Raw genomic sequence first — 19,376 nt, 5'->3', positions numbered from 1 at the left:
CATAATAAACCCCAGGAAGAGTAGCTGCTGCCTTGACAGGAACTAATGGGGATCCATAATAAACCCCAGGAAGAGTAGCTGCTGCCTTGGCAGGAACTAATGGGGATCCATAATAAACCCCAGGAAGAGTAGCTGCTGCCTTGACAGGAACTAATGGGGATCCATAATAAACCCCAGGAAGAGTAGCTGCTGCCTTGACAGGAACTAGTGTGGATCCATAATAAACCCCAGGAAGAGTAGCTGCTGCCTTGGCAGGAACTAGTGGGGATCCATAATAAACCCCAGGAAGAGTAGCTGCTGCCTTGGCAGGAACTAATGGGGATCCATAATAAACCCCAGGAAGAGTAGCTGCTGCCTTGGCAGGAACTAATGGGGATCCATAATAAACCCCAGGAAGAGTAGCTGCTGCCTTGACAGGAACTAATGAGGATCCATAATAAACCCCAGGAAGAGTAGCTGCTGCCTTGGCAGGAACTAATGGGGATCCATAATAAACCCCAGGAAGAGTAGCTGCTGCCTTGGCAGGAACTAATGGGGATCCATAATAAACCCCAGGAAGAGTAGCTGCTGCCTTGACAGGAACTAATGAGGATCCATAATAAACCCCAGGAAGAGTAGCTGCTGCCTTGGCAGGAACTAATGGGGATCCATAATAAATACAAATCAAGGAGACGAAGGATGGACAACTCCAGTCCTCGAAGGGCCTGATTGGTGTCACAATCTTCCCCAACTTACACACCGGACTCTTAATACTCAAGTAATCATGATCTTCAGTTTGGAATGCAATTAGTTTACTCGTTTTACTGATGAAAAAACAAAAGGTGACATCAACGAGGACTGGAGTTGTCCATCCCAGTCTCAAAACTAAAGTACTCTAATGATGCCACTTGAAACAAATTCATTTGACAGGTTTTTATTTTACAAAGAGATCCCAGAGCTGCATGTCCCAGACTAGAAGTTCCTGTAAGGAAGAGAGAGAACTCATTAGAACACATCAACCGCTAGGCTACATTTGTTGTAGTAGAGACAAAATGACAACAGGATGTTGATCAACATCAGTGAACGATTCAAAAAATATATATATACATTTGTAGACTCAGACCGATATTAGTTTAGGTCTTTATGGCACCAATAAGATACTGATAACGGCCACAAATACGAAGACCTACGCTCTAGCCGCCAGGCTGCCCTGCCGCCTCTACGCTCTAGCCGCCAGGCTGCCCTGCCGCCTCTACGCTCTAGCCGCCAGGCTGCCCTGCCGCCTCTACGCTCTAGCCGCCAGGCTGCCCTGCCGCCTCTACGCTCTAGCCGCCAGGCTGCCCTGCCGCCTCTACGCTCTAGCCGCCAGGCTGCCCTGCCGCCTCTACGCTCTAGCCGCCAGGCTGCCCTGCCGCCTCTACGCTCTAGCCGCCAGGCTGCCCTGCCGCCTCTACGCTCTAGCCGCCAGGCTGCCCTGCCGCCTCTACGCTCTAGCCGCCAGGCTGCCCTGCCGCCTCTACGCCAAGCCGCCAGGCTGCCCTGCCGCCTCTACGCTCTAGCCGCCAGGCTGCCCTGCCGCCTCTACGCTCTAGCCGCCAGGCTGCCCTGCCGCCTCTACGCCCCAGCCGCCAGGCTGCCCTGCCGCCTCTACGCCTAGCCGCCAGGCTGCCCTGCCGCCTCTACGCTCTAGCCGCCAGGCTGCCCTGCCGCCTCTACGCTCCAGCCGCCAGGCTGCCCTGCCGCCTCTACGCTCCAGCCACCAGGCTGCCCTGCCGCCTCTACGCCCTAGCCACCAGGCTGCCCTGCCGCCTCTACGCTCTAGCCGCCAGGCTGCCCTGCCGCCTCTACGCTCTGGCCGCCCTGCCGCTCTGGCCACCAGGCTGCCCTGCCTCCTCTACGCTCTAGCCACCAGGCTGCCCTGCCGCCTCTACGCTCTAACCACTAGGCTACCCTGCCGCCTCTACGCTCTAGCCACCAGGCTGCCCTGCCGCCTCTACGCTCTAGCCGCCAGGCTGCCCTGCCGCCTCTACGCCCCTAACCACCAGGCTGCCCTGCCGCCTCTACGCTCTAGCCACCAGGCTGCCCTGCCGCCCTACGCTCTAACCACTAGGCTGCCCTGCCGCCTCTACGCCTAGCCACCAGGCTGCCCTGCCGCCTCTACGCTCTAACCACCAGGCTGCCCTGCCGCCTCTACGCTCTAGCCACCAGGCTGCCCTGCCGCCTCTACGCTCTAACCACTAGGCTACCCTGCCGCCCCTACGCTCTAACCACTAGGCTGCCCTGCCTCCTCTACACTCTAACCACTAGGCTACCCTGCCGCCCCTACGCCCTAACCACTAGGCTACCCTGCCGCCTCTACACTCTAACCACTAGGCTACCCTGCCGCCCCTACGCTCTAACCACTAGGCTGCCCTGCCGCCTCTACGCTCTAACCACTAGGCTACCCTGCCGCCCCTACGCTCTAACCACTAGGCTACCCTGCCGCCTCTACGCTCTAACCACTAGGCTACCCTGCCGCCCCTACGCTCTAGCCACCAGGCTGCCCTGCCGCCCCTACGCTCTAACCACTAGGCTGCCCTGCCGCCCCTACGCTCTAGCCACCAGGCTGCCCTGCCGCCTCTACGCTCTAACCACCAGGCTGCCCTGCCGCCTCTACGCTCTAGCCACCAGGCTGCCCTGCCTCCTCTACGCTCTAACCACTAGGCTACACTCTAACCTGCCGCCCCTAAGGCTCTAACCACTTAGGCTGCCCTGCCTCCCTGACCAGTTCACAGTAACCATTATTGGCTGACCATGTTGGTCATTTACGAACATTTGACCACTAGGCCACCCTGTTATAATCTCCACCTGGCACAGCCTAACCACTAGGCTACCCTAGCCTGGTTCCCCTACGCTCCAACCAGCCAGAAGAGGCTGCCCTGCCTGGTTCCTCTAGGTTTATAATCTAACCACAGCCAGAAGAGGCTGGCCACCCCCTGCCGTTCCCCTACGTTTATAACCACCTAGGCACAGCCAGAAGAGGACTGGCCACCCCACATAGCCTGGTTCCCCTAGGTTTATAATCTCCACCCTCACAACCAAGAGGCTGCCCACCCCACATAGCCTGGTTCCTCTGCCCTAGGCCTCCTCCACACTCTAACCAAGAGGCTGCCCTGCCTGGCCTCTAGGTTTATAACCACTAGGCAGCCCAGAAGAGGACTTCTACCCCTAACCACTAGGCCCCTGCCGCCTTTCTAGGGAGTTTTTCCTAACCACTGGCTACCCTGCCTTGCTGTTTGGGGTTTTAGGCTGGGTTTCTACAGCACTTTGAGACATCAGCTGATTTAAATATTTATAAATACATTTGATTTTGATATAAGACTAATACCGTTTCCACTCGACTGAGGGGGTACTTTTAGCAGCAACCCATGTTCTCAGATCAAGGGAGGCTCGTTCCTGCGTTTAAGACTAGGCCAACAACAGGCAGGTGCATAGGACTCGGGTCAAAAGGGCACTACATAAGGACACCACTTGGGACGCAACCAGACCCAGTACTTACTTCGACACGATGCTGTCGGTCTTAGCCAGCCTCAGGAGGGAGTCGTCAGCCTCGCCCTGCAGGACGGGAGGGTCCGTTAAGACAGTTTACTATAAACACACACACACACACTTCTCATAGCACTATCACAAAGAGAAAAAAAAGCACAAAATCAAATGATGCATTTCAGTTGTCTACAAGTGGCTTCCTCTCCAGATATCTAACACAGATTAATTTTACACGCCTCACGTCTCACAACACTGACCCTGTATCCAGGACACGAAGTTCATCTATGAGACACGTTTGTTGTAGTTTAAATGTATATTTTTTTGTCTTTACTTTTTTTAAACGTTCGTGCCTTATTGCAAACAGGATATCTGGAATCTGTTATGGACAGGCTTCTTTTCACTGTCACTGAGGTTAGTAATTGTGGAGTAAACTACAGTGTCACATCTCATAACAGGGATGTGATCAGAACACAGACAATCAAAGACAACGGAAGGATAGTTCAGTCTCAGTCATATGAATCGGGATTCTACGTACGATCACAGATACAGTCGTTGCCAGTGGAAGTATCGTCTGAGGTTTGCCTATAGTCTTGATTTTTAAGAAACGACAGGACCTCGAACCATCTCAGTTCTCTACTAGACACTACAGGGCCTCAAACCATCTCAGTTCTCTACTAGACACTACAGGGCCTCAAACCATCTCAGTTCTCTACTAGACACTACAGGGCCTCAAACCATCTCAGTTCTCTACTAGACACTACAGGGGAGAACAGGGCCTCTAACCATCTCAGTTCTCTACTAGACACTACAGGGGAGAACAGGGCCTCTAACCATCTCAGTTCTCTACTAGACACTACAGGGCCTCGAACCATCTCAGTTCTCTACTAGACACTACAGGGCCTCAAACCATCTCAGTTCTCTACTAGACACTACAGGGGAGAACAGGACCTCGAACCATCTCAGTTCTCACTAGACACTCAGGGACTTAACCATCTCAGTTCTCTACTAGACACTACAGGGGAGAACAGGGCCTCTAACCATCTCACTACTAGACACTACAGGGGAGAACAGGGCCTTAACCATCTCAGTTCTCTACTAGACACTACAGGGCCTCAAACCATCTCAGTTCTCTACTAGACACTACAGGGCCTCAAACCATCTCAGTTCTCTACTAGACACTACAGGGCCTCAAACCATCTCAGTTCTCTACTAGACACTACAGGGCCTCTAACCATCTCAGTTCTCTACTAGACACTACAGGGCCTCAAACCATCTCAGTTCTCTACTAGACACTACAGGAGAGAACAGGGCCTCAAACCATCTCAGTTCTCTACTAGACACTACAGGGCCTCAAACCATCTCAGTTCTCTACTAGACACTACAGGGCCTCTAACCATCTCAGTTCTCTACTAGACACTACAGGGCCTCAAACCATCTCAGTTCTCTACTAGACACTACAGGGCCTCAAACCATCTCAGTTCTCTACTAGACACTACAGGGCCTCTAACCATCTCAGTTCTCTACTAGACACTACAGGGCCTCTAACCATCTCAGTTCTCTACTAGACAACAGGGCCTCAAACCATCTCAGTTCTCTACTAGACACTACAGGAGAGAACAGGCCTCAAACCACCTCATCTCAGGGCCTCTAACCATCTCAGTTCTCTACTAGACACTACAGGGCCTCAAACCATCTCAGTTCTCTACTAGACACTACAGGGCCTCAAACCATCTCAGTTCTCTACTAGACACTACAGGGCCTCAAACCATCTCAGTTCTCTACTAGACACTACAGGGCCTCAAACCATCTCAGTTCTCTACTAGACACTACAGGGCCTCAAACCATCTCAGTTCTCTACTAGACACTACAGGAGAGAACAGGGCCTCAAACCATCTCAGTTCTCTACTAGACACTACAGGGCCTCTAACCATCTCAGTTCTCTACTAGACACTACAGGGCCTCAAACCATCTCAGTTCTCTACTAGACACTACAGGGCCTCAAACCATCTCAGTTCTCTACTAGACACTACAGGGCCTCAAACCATCTCAGTTCTCTACTAGACACTACAGGGCCTCTAACCATCTCAGTTCTCTACTAGACACTACAGGGCCTCAAACCATCTCAGTTCTCTACTAGACACTACAGGAGAGAACAGGGCCTCTAACCATCTCAGTTCTCTACTAGACACTACAGGGCCTCTAACCATCTCAGTTCTCTACTAGACACTACAGGGCCTCTAACCATCTCAGTTCTCTACTAGACACTACAGGGCCTCAAACCATCTCAGTTCTCTACTAGACACTACAGGGCCTCTAACCATCTCAGTTCTCTACTAGACACTACAGGGCCTCAAACCATCTCAGTTCTCTACTAGACACTACAGGGCCTCAAACCATCTCAGTTCTCTACTAGACACTACAGGGCCTCAAACCATCTCAGTTCTCTACTAGACACTACAGGGCCTCAAACCATCTCAGTTCTCTACTAGACACTACAGGGCCTCTAACCATCTCAGTTCTCTACTAGACACTACAGGGCCTCAAACCATCTCAGTTCTCTACTAGACACTACAGGGCCTCAAACCATCTCAGTTCTCTACTAGACACTACAGGGCCTCTAACCATCTCAGTTCTCTACTAGACACTACAGGGCCTCAAAAAACCAGACTAGACACAGGGCCTCAAAAACCATCTCAGTTCTCTACTAGACACTACAGGGCCTCTAACCATCTCAGTTCTCTACTAGAAACACTCAAACCACAGTTCTCTACTAGACACTACAGGGCCTCGAACCATCTCAGTTCTCTACTAGACACTACAGGAGAGAACAGGGCCTCAAACCACCTCAGTTCTCTACTAGACACTACAGGGCCTCAAACCATCTCAGTTCTCTACTAGCCACTACAGGAGAGAACAGGGCCTCTAACCATCAGTTCTCTACTAGCCAGGATTTGTGGATTAGCCGGGAGATTGGGGGGAACGTTAGCAGAAATGTATAACCGCTGCCTTAAAGAGGAAACGTACCATCCTACGGATGGCACCGCAGATGGCGTAGGTCTTGAACTGTCCGGTGAAGCGACCGGTTACCTTGTCAACCTGCAATAGAAAACACAACGGGAAATGGAATCAGTACAACGAGATCTGACAGTAGTATGTGAGCGTTAGGTTAACGCAGCAGATCAATGAAGACGGTACAGACAGCGACCCAAATTGGCACACTGTTCCCTATCGGCCCCAAGGGGAGGTGGGGGCGTTCGGCAAGACGCAATGTTTTTTGGAATGTTTAAGAAGAGTCTTGTCATCAAGGGGCGTCAGTCAGGGTAGCCTAGTGGTTAGAGCGTTGGACTAGTAACCGGAAGGTTGCGAGTTCAAACCCCCGAGCTGACAAGGTACAAATCTGTCATTCTGCCCCTGAATAAGCCAGTTAACCCACTGTTCCTAGACCAGTTAACCCACCGTTCCTAGGCAAGTTAACCCACTGTTCCTAGGCAAGTTAACCCACTGTTCCTAGGCCAGTTAACCCACTGTTCCTAGGCCAGTTAACCCACTGTTCCTAGGCCAGTTAACCCACTGTTCCTAGGCCAGTTAACCCACTGTTCCTAGGCCAGTTAACCCACTGTTCCTAGGCCAGTTAACCCACTGTTCCTAGGCCAGTCAACCCACTGTTCCTAGGCCAGTCAACCCACTGTTCCTAGGCCAGTCAACCCACTGTTCCTAGACCAGTCAACCCACTGTTCCCAGGCCGTCATTGAAAATAAGAATTTGTTCTTAACTGACTTGCCTAGTAAAGTTAAATAAAGGTAATAAAAAATATTTAAAAATCAGTGATGTTACCTCAGCAATGTTGATCTGGATGGAGGCGTGGTCCTTTGCTCCGATGATCCTGTTGCTCGCAGAACTGAAAGACGAGGTAAAAAAATAGCAGTAGAAAGGGAGGTGTTTTCATCATCGCCGCTGTACACATCAAAAAAACCAAATCATATCACAAACCGGAAGGTATTATTCATTCTAACGCGTTAGCTACTGCAGAGAGCAGACTGTTCAGCACAAAAAAAAAAGTACACTTTAAGCAAATGTGTTTAAAATAAGGCCCTTTAATACATCCAAGTTGTCACACGGTCTAAAACCCCGAAGAACATTTTACATTACATTTAAGTCATTTAGCAGACGCTCTTATCCAGAGCGACTTACAAATTGGTGCATTCACCTTATGACATCCAGTAGAACAGCCACTTTACAATAGTAAAGAACAAAGAACACGAAAGGGCCAGCTAACAAGCAGGTTAGTTGTCAGATTTAACATCGGGCATAAATACATTTGCGTTTGGATATTAAATTCCTACCGCCAAAAGGACCAACAGCACGGACAACTGTAAAAGTATATTAAAATATATATATATATTTTTTTTAAATCGGGCTCCCCGAGTGGCGCAGTGGTCTATAAGGTACTGCATCGCAGTGCTAGCCTAGAGATTCTGGTTTGAGTCCAGGCTCTGTCTCAGCCAAGCCGTAACCGGGAGACCCAAGGGGCGGCGCACAATTGGCCCAGCGTTGTTAGGGGAGGGTTTGGCCGGCAGGGATGTTCCTGTCCCATCGCCTCTCCCGAGTCCGTACGGGAGTTGCAGCGATGGGACTGTAACTACCAATTGGGTACCATGAAATTGGGGAGAAAAGGGGTAAAAAATATATATATATATATATATATAATTTTATTCTGCATTCTGGCTTGTAGAGGAAACTTTCCTGATCCAAATGCTAATTTATACGGTACAATTCAATGAAAATCAACGCCGGGCTTTCCGAGCTAGTTAGCTACCACAGGCTTCCACAACACAGGGGCACTCTGGGTACTCACCATTTACGTGGGACGTACAGGTCCACGAATTCACCGGCGTCGTTCTGCATTCTGATTTTGGGTGATGATCGGTCAACTCGATCTGTGAGTAAGCAGAGGAAAATGATTCATAAAACAGTAAGCTCATCTCTCACAGATATATATTTCTTTACCTTTATTTAACTAGGCAAGTCAGTTAAGAACAAATTCTTATTTTCAATGATGGCCTGGGAACAGTGGGTTAACTGCCTTGTTCAGGGGCAGAACGACAGATTTGTACCTTGTCAGCTCGGGGGTTTGAACTTGCAACCTTCCGGTTACTAGTCCAACGCTCTAACCACTAGGCTACCCTGCCGCCTCTACACTCTAACCACTAGGCTACCCTGCCGCCTCTACACTCTAACCACTAGGCTACCCTGCCGCCTCTACACTCTAACCACTAGGCTACCCTGCCGCCTCTACACTCTAACCACTAGGCTACCCTGCCGCCTCTACACTCTAACCACTAGGCTACCCTGCCGCCTCTACACTCTAACCACTAGGCTACCCTGCCGCCTCTACACTCTAACCACTAGGCTACCCTGCCGCCACATTAAGTTGTTGGTCGGGCAAGTTTCCTCTCGCGAACTCTACAAGTCTGAACGCCGAATAAAATAACACCCCCGTCCGTGTGGTTGGTCCTTTTGCAGGTAGGCACGTGAGACAGGAACGCATAATTACGTAAACGGTGCAAAGCGGTGGTAGTACGTTCAGATTTCGATCGCCTCATGCATGTTGCACAAGATGAAACTAGCCGAGCTCATGCGGTTCTGCTTTAGGTGACAGACATCTAAAAGGTATTGAAAGCCGATTTAATTATATATATATATAAATATTCCCGAGTGGCGCAGCAGTCTAAGGCACTGCATCTCAGTGCAAAAGGCGTCACTACAGTCCCCGGTTCGAACCCAGGTTGTATCACATTCGGCCGGTGACTGGGAATCCCATAGGGCAGTGCACAATTGGCCTAGCGTTGTCCGGGCCGATGTAGAAAGTCTTTGGAAATAAGAATTTGTCCTGAACTTACTTGCCTTGTTAAATCAAATATACTCATCTATGAAAACCAAACGTCTATCATCAATCCATTTAAAAATTATTGGAATTTCTACCCTTGAAGGAATGACAAAATTAACATGACAAAGAATCCAGAGTTTATTTGGTGGAAAAATAGCATTGGTCAGCTAGTCTGGACGCTGTGCAAGAATGAAGGCTAGTTGACAGGCTCACTGTTTAACTTGTAGCGTTTTATATTACGAAATTCCTATTTTACAGATGCACAATCGAGAGCGTCGTGCCTTCAACCGCAAGGCTCTCCAGAGGGTAGTGAGGTCTGCACAACGCATCACCGGGGGCAAACTACCTGCCCTCCAGGACACCAACACCACCCGATGTTACAGGAAGGCCATAAAGATCATCAAGGACATCAACCACCCGAACCACTGCCTGTTCACCCCGCTATCATCCAGAAGGCGAGGTCAGTACAGGTGCATCAAAGCTGGGACCGAGACTGAAAAACAGCTTCTATCTCAAGGCCATCAGACTGTTAAACAGCCACCACTAACATTGAGTGGCTGCTGCCAACACACGGACTCAACTCCAGCCACTTTAATAATGGAAAAAACAACGTAATAAATGTATCGTTAGTCACTTTAAACAATGCCACTTCATATGTTTACATACCCTACATTACTTCTCACATGTATATACTGTACTCCCATTTTTTTTTTTTTAACTTTATTTAACCAGGTTAAGTCAGTTAAGAACATATTCTTATTTTCAAGGAGGGCCTAGGAACAGTGGGTTGCCTTGCCTTGTTCAGGGGCAGAACGACAGATTTGTACCTTGTCAGCTCGGGGGTTTGAACTCACAACCTTCCAGTTACTAGTCCAACATTCTAACCACTAGGCTACGCTGCCGGCCATATACCACCTACTGCATCTTACCTATGCCGTTCAGCCATCGCTCATCCATATAATTGTATGTACATATTCTTATTCATTCCTTTACACTTGTGTGTATAAGGTAGTTGTTGAATTGTTAGGTTACTTGTTGGTTATTACTGCATTTGTCATATCTAGAAGCACAAGCATTTCGCTACACTCGCATTAACATCTGACATAACATGTGTTTTTTAATGTTTTTTTTTCTCTCTCGAAGATTTCTCACCATTTACATTACATTTACATATAATAAGTCATTTAGCAGACGCTCTTATCCAGAGCGACTTACAAATTGGTGCATTCACCTTATGACATCCAGTGGAACAGCCACTTTACAATAGTGCATCTAAATCTTTTAAGGGGGGTGAGAAGGATTACTTATCCTTATCACCAGAACAAACGTCTCTGAAAATGTCAACGGAGCACCTCTTCGTCTATCCATTTACATGAATTCAGATCGTAATGTTAATTTTGCGACACATCGGAAACAGTTCGACCACTATAACGTGTCAAATCCTAAAAAGTTGCTGTGAGAAAAGCGGTTAACAGAGCGGTCAGTGCTTATTATCGGAAATACTAAATCTGACTTTTTGCATGTTAGATATACCACTGAAGGATTCAGAATAATTTGTCTTGGTAAAAAAAAAAAAATGTATTTTATAACATAAGGAAGTGACACACAAGGCGTGCTAACATTTGCTAGTCTGAAAATAACTAACAGTTTGCACGAGTTAGGAAAAAAAGCATCACCGCGCGTATTATAGTTTAAAAAAATTATAAGACCCCGTTTTTCCCGAAAACTATGTCTCTAGTTGATGGAGATGCTTCCTCGTGGCTACGAAGCCGTGTGAAATCTGCGTCGACGCTGACGGCCCCCAGCATGTGAGAAAACAGCGGTAGCATGCAGCCTGTATTTCACCAGAAAATGTATCGAAATAACATCAGCATTCAAACCAAAAAAAGTACTACCGTCAGCGGAGATGTTTAGCGCAATATTATTTCACAAACTCTACAACCATGGTTGATAATAGTACAGTATTTTCCAATTTGTACAACAGAGAAAATTCCTCTCTCACCGTTGATAGCAAATGGCTGACAGGAAAGGGAGAGTATAGTTACCGGAAGTTAAAACCAGTTCGACTGGTGTCGCAAGCAATTACTTCCTCTGGGCGCTTAAAAAAAACGTATAAACTGTTCCTTTAAAAAAATAAAAAACTCGATGCCAAAGAAATACTGAATGGAGGGAATCAGAAAGAGTAATACAGGTCTCATAATAAGCATTAACATCTCAAAGTGTCTATCCGTTTGATACAGATTCGATAAACAAATATAACAGGTATGATATTTTATTAGGTATATAACCATTCAGTTGTTGAAAAATACATTATATTGTTAGACGTATATTTATGAATACAATCAAATCAAATATGCAATAAGCAGATCTTTCCTTCACCTTCAATATGAAGAAAACAATTGACAAGAAAGAAAACAGACATGGAATACATAAGTATTCATTACATCCACTTACAGTAGTGAGTCATTTAGCAGACTCTCTGATCCAGAGACACTACTGTAGTGAGTCATTTAGCAGACTCTCTGATCCAGAGACACTACAGTAGTGAGTCATTTAGCAGACTCTCTGATCCAGAGACACTACAGTAGTGAGTCATTTTTGATCCAGAGTCACTCTGAGTCCAGAGATCCACTACAGTAGTGAGTCATTTAACAGACTCTCTGATCCAGAGTCACTACAGTAGTGAGTCATTTAACAGACTCTCTGATCCAGAGTCCAGAGTAGTGAGTCATTTAACAGACTCCAGAGTCACTACAGTAGTGAATCATTTAACAGACTCTCTTATCCAGAGCCACTTACAGTAGTGAGTCATTTAGCAGACTCTCTGATCCAGAGACATTACAGTAGTGAGTCATTTAGCAGAGTCCAGAGACACTACAGTAGTGAATCATTTAGCAGACTCTCTTATCCAGAGCCACTTACAGTAGTGAGTCATTTAGCAGACTCTCTGATCCAGAGACACTACAGTAGTGAGTCATTTAGCAGACTCTGTGATCCAGAGACACTACAGTAGTGAATCATTTAGCAGACTCTCTTATCCAGAGCCACTTACAGTAGTGAGTCATTTAGCAGACTCTCTTATCCAGAGCCACTTACAGTAGTGAGTCATTTAGCAGACTCTCTAATCCAGAGACACTACAGTAGTGAATCATTTAGCAGACTCTCTGATCCAGAGACACTACAGTAGTGAGTCATTTAGCAGACTCTCTTATCCAGAGCCACTTACAGTAGTGAGTCATTTAGCAGACTCTCTTATCCAGAGCCACTTACAGTAGTGAGTCATTTAGCAGACTCTCTAATCCAGAGACACCTACTGTCGGTGCATTCAACTAAGGTAGGTAAGACAATCACATATCACAGGACAAGGAAAGAGGTAGAGTAAATATAGAGTAATAACAGATAATAGTAATAGATCTCTGGAAGCATCCATACTACAGCACATATTACAGCAGTAATTGGTTATCTGGTCTAAAGTAGTGCACTATATATAGGGAATAGGGTGCCATAGGGCTCTGGTCTAAAGTAGTGCACTATATATAGGGAATAGGGTGCCATAGGGCTCTGGTCTAAAGTAGTGCACTATATATAGGGAATAGGGTGCCATAGGGCCCTGGTCTAAAGTAGTACACTATATATAGGGAATAGGGTGCCATAGGGCTCTGGTCTAAAGTAGAGCACTATATATAGGGAATAGGGTGCCATAGGGCTCTGGTCTAAAGTAGTGCACTATATACAGGGAATACTGTGCCATAGGGCTCTGGTCTAAAGTAGTGCACTATATAGGGAATAGGTCTCTGGTCTAAAGTAGTGCACTATGTAGGGAATAGGGTTCTTTTGGGGGATGTCCACTACACAGTAAGCCTATCCACTCCTCTGCTTAGGAAGACATCTAGCAGAAATGCTGTGACACTTATTCTCTTTCACACAGGTGCAGCCTACATTAACCGTGCAAGGACACATACATGTAACAAATGTACTTCCACATTTTTTTCTGTGAAAAACATTCATCTCGTATTGAATCGGCACTGCCTTCAGTCCTTTGACCATACAATCTGAGCAGGTGGCATTCCTGATGGTTTGTGGGACCCTGCTGTCGTTCTTGTCATATCTGAAAGAGAAGGAATCAAAGGCGAAGGGAATCAGCTTCAACGAAAAATATCAACAACTGCTGCTACTTTTACTATTACTGTGTGTGTGTGTGTGTGTGGGGGGGGGGGTCTATAAACTACTCACGTGTAATTCCAGGGGGCCAAAGAGGTTTCCTCAATCTTTGCAGCATGGTAGGGAACCTTTGGCTGCGTCTGTCTGTGTTGGTGAGTCACAATTGTGCACCTTTCACTGGCAGGACAGCAGTGGGATTGAGCATTTCTACACAGAACGACTAGACATGACAGCAGCACACCCTGAATTCACAGGGAGAAAAAAAAGAGGCACTGTTGTCAGATCCAGAAATAGACAGAAGCCAAAAGGCAGTTCTGGCAAAATGCCAGATGTGCTAGTCCGTCTTGGGTCAGTCTAAATAGGGGAGTTTGTGCAGAATTTAAGGGTTGCTGGCGCTGCACAGAACGTGTATCACTAGACGGACACACCAGTAGCAAACCCTGAATGACCCGAAAAAAAGACAACACTGTCATATCCTCTCTAAACGTATATTGAGTGTCTCAAATGGCACCCATAGGACTCTGGTCAAAAGTAGTACACTACATAGGGAATAGGGTGCCGTTTGGGATGTTCCCAATATGGTGAATTCACAGCTACACCCTACACAGACTACTCACATACTATACAGCAAACATGCACACTCTGTAGGGATTTACAATCATATTATTGCAGAGGAGATGATTGGAATTTAGTCATGACTTTTGTAGCTGCATAGCAGTTGGCCTAATTGGTTTAAAAGGGTTGTTTGTTTTGATGAGTACATTGCCACGATAGTAATAATAATAGACTGTTAACCCCATAGGTAAACACAGTGGCATCACTAGAGTAATTACAGTGTTATTACACAGCGATAGGAGGAACTATGTCAAGTGTCATTAAATTAGTGGTAATCTGCATCACACAGTGTCAATCGGAATCAGGGAGAAGCCCCATTCATTCATTGTACTCACCAGCAAGATCGTGGTGAACTTCATTGTTCCTCAAACGATGTCTTCTGAGTCTTTCTGAAGAAATGCAAAGTGTTGGTCCGAATACTACTACTACTACTACTGCTGGTACTGCTGGTACTGCTGGTACTGCTGGTACTGCGGGTACTGCTGGTACTGCTGGTACTGCTGGTACTGCGGGTACTGCTGGTACTGTGGATGGCAGAGTGGTCTGGTATCCTTGCACCTGAAAATGTCTGCCTGTCCAGTCGTCACTTCGGCTATTTATGAACGTCATGTATGTGACCCGATCAACGCTCGCTCTCTCTGTAACCACAGGATATATTTGCATCATTACATATTCCAGCTCCAGTCAGAGATGGACTCCTGAATCCTGTTTTGCTAACATTGTACTCTTTTTACTCTGTGTCATTGCCAAATGGACTATTGCTTAAGGAGTGGAATGATATAAAAAAAATAAAAAAAACCCACCCACGCTAGAGACTAACTTGAGACAGACTATTGTGAGTGGGGATAGATTCTCAAACCCCCCCCCACCAAAAATAAATAAGTGTCTTGACCCTTTAATAACACACCATTTTACATTAAAACAAAATTAGATTGATATAAAAACAAATCCTATCCTTTATAAAGAAATATCCAAATCCTTTAAGTCTTCGCGTCCTTTATGAAGAATGTCGGCATTTGTTGACCTCTCATTTGTTTGGCTGTTTCTATAACAATTCTTATATATCCTAGAAGTAGACTATGGGGCCTGGGAGAAACTGTCATTCACATGCAGCTATTGAAGGAGAGTTGTTTTTAAATATTATTATATATTATATTTTTTACATTTGATGTATCTTTTCAAAATGGAGTAAAAGAATATAGGAACGTTGCTTATCAAATACCAGAACTGTCACACTCTGACCTTTAGTATTCTTTGTTTTCTTTATTATGTTGGTTAGGTCAGGGTGTGACGAGGGGTGGTTTGTTTAGTTTTTGTATTGTCTAGGGTTTTTTGTATATCTATGGGGTTTTGGTGTGCCTAGGTAGTTGTTATATGTCTATAGCTGCCTCTGATTGAAAACTTATCTAGGCAACCATAGACATATAACTACCTAGTAGCAATAACAATTTGTAGCTTAACAATAACTGGTTGTAGCTGTTAATCCCATTCACTCACTAGCCTTAACAGTCTTAGAAGAAAAGATGCTATCAAGAACCCGAAAGGGTTCTTTCGGCTATTCACATAGGAGAGAACCCGTTGAAGAACCCTTTTTGGCTCCAGGTAGAACCCCTTTGGCTCCAGGTAGAACCCCTTTGGCTCCAGGTAGAACCCTTTTGGCTCCAGGTAGAACCCCTTTGGTTCCAGGTAGAACCCTTTTTGGCTCCAGGTAGAACCCTTTTGGCTCCAGGTAGAACCCCTTTGGTTCCAGGTAGAACCCTTTTTGGCTCCAGGAAGAACCCTTTTGGTTCCAGGTAGAACCCTTTTTGGTTCAGGGTAGAACCCTTTTTGGCTCCAGGAAGAACCCTTTTGGTTCCAGGTAGAACCCTTTTTGGTTCAGGTTAGAACCCTTTTTGGCTCCAGGTAGAACTCTGAGCAGTTGCCTTAACAGGCGGTGATGCAACTGATGGGGATGTTCTCCATGGTGAGGCTGTAGAACTTTTTGAGGATCTGGGGACCCATACAAAATCTTTTCAGTCTCCTGAGGGGGAAAAGGTGTTGTCGTGCCCTCTTCACGACTGTCTTAGTGTGTTTGGACCATGACAATTCGTTGGTGATGTGGACACCAAGGAAGTTGAAACTCTCGAACCACTACACTACAGCCCCGTCGATGTTGGTTCCACGTAGAACCCTTTCCACAGAGGGTTCTACATGGAACCCAAAAGGGTTCTATCTGGAACGATAAAGTGTTCTCCTATGGGGACAGCAGAAGAACCGCTTTGGAATCCTTTTCCCAGTATCGTCCGGGTTACGGTTTGGCCGGGAGTAGGCCGTCATTGTAAATAATAATTTGTTCTTTAACTGACTTGCCTAGTTAAATAAAGGTAAAACAAACATCTATACAGACTGTGAAGGGGTACTCCTTTATGTTTGTGCTGGCTAGTTGTACAAATAGATATACATGTTTATATTCTTTGTTTCTTAAGTTGGAGGGTTACAGGTGTATCATTATATATGACGTACACAACAGACAGTAAGTCATATACAATATAATCTCTATTGATCCGTTATACATAGACCACAGATATGTGTGACTCTTCTGTGTTGTGAAATTCCCTCCTCTCCGTCCTCTCCGTCCTCTCTCTCTCTCTCTCTCTCTCTCTCTCTCTCTCTCTCTCTCTCTCTCTCCCTCTCTCTCTCTCTCTCTCTCTCTCTCTCTCTCTCTCTCTCTCTCTCTCTCTCTCTCTCTCTCTCTCTCTCTCTCTCTCTCTCTCTCTCTCTCTCTCTCTCTCTCTCTCTGTGTTTATATAACGCGTGGGTTTCCGTTGTAGGAGTTGAAGCACGGAGAGTGTTTACCCCGTGGTCCCTCACTTTCCATATGGGCTATAAACAATGCTTCCAACAATGAAACCGAGCTCATATTTCAGACACGTTGGGCGTTGTGTTGGAGTGCCACCTGGAAGGCACATCGAAAATACAAATAACAACTCCCACTACATAACATACAAATACACCTACCTCTATTAAAATACAATGCAGAGATGGACACATGCTCAGTGTCCAAATGAAACTCCATCCCTGTGTCTTGTCTAAATTCAAAACCCCGCTGATAATCGATGTCCTTCAAACCCTGCAGACACACATATATATATAAACATACTATATATATATATATACACAATGCTGTGGAAAAGTATTTGTCCCCTTCCTGATTTCTTATTGTTTTGCACATTGGTCACACTTAAATGTTTCAGATCAAACACATCTGATAACTTTATCACATCGGGCCATGAAGGTTCGGATAGCTTTTTTCCCTTAAAAAAGAAAAGAAAATGATCACTTAAAAAAACTGCATTTTGTGTTTACTTGGGTTATCTTGAAATTTGTTTGATGATCTGAAACATTTACGTATGACAAATGTGCAAAAAAAAAAAAGCCAAGTGTAACGCTCGTCGTATGAAGTAGAAGGAAGACCCATTGGTGCAGCGTGGTTCATGATATTTAATCAAACTGAACATTATAACACAATAACAAAGTAGAACAAAACGAAACAGTTCTGTCAGGTGCAGAAACTCAAAACAACAACCCACAACAAACAGGTGGGAAAAAAGGTTGCCTAAGTATGATTCCCAATCAGAGACAACGAGAGACAGCTGTCTCTGATTGGGAACACACACACACACACACACACACACACACACACACACACACACACACACACACACACACACACACACACACACACACTCGGCCAAACACAAAGAATTAGAAACATAGAATGCCCACCCTAACCACACCCTGGCCTAACCAAACATAGAGAATAAAAACCTCTCTATGGCCAGGGCGTGACAATAAGAAATCAGGAAGGGTGCAAATTGTTTTTCACAGCACTGTGTATATATATATATATATATATATATAATATGTTTGGATCACTGCCCAGTAATTGAACTGTCTCAAAGCCCTTTCACCAAAAGCTTTCATAACACAAGCTACCTGTTCACAGAATCCACCCTAATGCAGGATCCATGTTGTGCATCTCATACATAAAACCTGGTAACTAGACAGACACACCAGTACCAAACCCTGAAGGACCTGGTAAGGCCTCCAAGAGCAGAACGTCAAGCCTCCAAGAGCAGAACGTTGTATCACTAGACAGACACACCAGTACCAAACCCTGAATGACTTGGTAAGGCCTCCAAGAGCAGAACGTCAAGCCTCCAAGAGCAGAACGTTGTATCACTAGACAGACACACCAGTACCAAACCCTGAATGACTTGGTAAGGCCTCCAAGAGCAGAACGTCAAGCCTCCAAGAGCAGAACGTTGTATCACTAGACAGACACACCAGTACCAAACCCTGAATGACTTGGTAAGGCCTCCAAGAGCAGAACGTCAAGCCTCCAAGAGCAGAACGTTGTATCACTAGACAGACACACCAGTACCAAACCCTGAATGACTTGGTAAGGCCTCCAAGAGCAGAGGGGGTTGGACATTAAAAGTACAGGAGGCACAACATACTCTCTATAGCGATCACTAAAATGGGATATCTATGGTCACGTAGATGGTCACACATCAGAGTTGTCCACCTTTCAACTCTGTACACAGAAAACATATGGTATCATGTAATAATGTACCATTGATAACGCACCATTGATAACGCACCATTTATTAATGCACCATTGGTAATGTGCCATTGATAATGCACCACCGATAACACACCATCGATAACGCACCACCGATAATGCATGACAATGCACCATTGATAACACACGATAATGCACCATTGGTAATGTGCCATTGATAATGCACCATCGATAACACACCACCGATAACGCACCACCGATAATGCACGATAATGCACCATTGATAACACACGATAATGCACCATTGATAAAGCATAATGTATTCCACAAACAGGCGCCCCATAGTTACCTTCTGTTCTACTAGGTTTGCCATAGTTAACACATGCTGAACACCTGGTACAATAGCCTGTCTCTCTGTGGCTTTATAAAACACACAGTGTGGTCAGCGAGAGGGAATCCTCCACTACCTCACGTACACACACAGGCCTGGCCATGGAAATGATATGTAAAGAATAGCCAGACCACAGATACTAGTGGTAGAGTCTCTCAGAAAATACCACCCAGTGTTTGTTTTGCGTTGGCGAGGGAACCCTCAACCTACTCTCTTGCAATAACCAGACCACAGAGGGATTACCATTGAAAGGT

At 46.0% G+C, this 19,376-nt stretch overlaps 2 protein-coding genes across 2 annotated transcripts; both read right to left on the bottom strand.

Annotated features, from left to right (window-relative positions):
- Positions 1-897: 897 nt before the first annotated feature.
- Positions 898-11,478, bottom strand: LOC118359523 (40S ribosomal protein S21-like). Its single transcript, XM_052481310.1, has 6 exons — positions 11,394-11,478; positions 8,360-8,441; positions 7,339-7,402; positions 6,529-6,600; positions 3,518-3,573; positions 898-961 (listed from the first exon to the last, which is right to left on the bottom strand). The coding sequence occupies exons 2-6, from the start codon at positions 8,407-8,409 to the stop codon at positions 952-954; spliced, it is 252 nt and encodes an 83-aa protein (XP_052337270.1). The 5' UTR covers positions 8,410-8,441; positions 11,394-11,478; the 3' UTR covers positions 898-951.
- Positions 11,479-13,252: 1,774 nt separating this feature from the next.
- Positions 13,253-14,798, bottom strand: LOC118359422 (interleukin-17F-like). The gene is made up of 3 exons (XM_052482600.1): positions 14,503-14,798; positions 13,625-13,794; positions 13,253-13,499 (listed from the first exon to the last, which is right to left on the bottom strand). Exons 1-3 carry the CDS (start codon positions 14,524-14,526, stop codon positions 13,253-13,255), a joined length of 441 nt encoding a protein of 146 aa, XP_052338560.1. The 5' UTR covers positions 14,527-14,798.
- Positions 14,799-19,376: the final 4,578 nt, after the last annotated feature.

The sequence above is a fragment of the Oncorhynchus keta genome, chromosome 27, assembly GCF_023373465.1.
Source record: "Oncorhynchus keta strain PuntledgeMale-10-30-2019 chromosome 27, Oket_V2, whole genome shotgun sequence".
In the NCBI taxonomy this organism is placed as follows: Eukaryota; Metazoa; Chordata; class Actinopteri; order Salmoniformes; family Salmonidae; genus Oncorhynchus; species Oncorhynchus keta.
This window is presented reverse-complemented; position numbering and strand designations above follow the sequence as displayed.

Coding starts and splice junctions, on each gene's coding strand:
- LOC118359523 (XM_052481310.1), bottom strand. CDS start 8,409: ATGCAGAACGACGCCGGTGAATTCGTGGACCTGTACGTCCCACGTAAA. Junction 6,601..7,338: donor TCCAGATCAACATTGCTGAG/GTAACATCACTG, acceptor TTTCTATTGCAG/GTTGACAAGGTAACCGGTCG. Junction 3,574..6,528: donor GCGGTGCCATCCGTAGGATG/GTACGTTTCCTC, acceptor CCCGTCCTGCAG/GGCGAGGCTGACGACTCCCT.
- LOC118359422 (XM_052482600.1), bottom strand. CDS start 14,526: ATGAAGTTCACCACGATCTTGCTG. Junction 13,795..14,502: donor AGTTCACCACGATCTTGCTG/GTGAGTACAATG, acceptor CTGTGAATTCAG/GGTGTGCTGCTGTCATGTCT. Junction 13,500..13,624: donor TTGGCCCCCTGGAATTACAC/GTGAGTAGTTTA, acceptor CTTCTCTTTCAG/ATATGACAAGAACGACAGCA.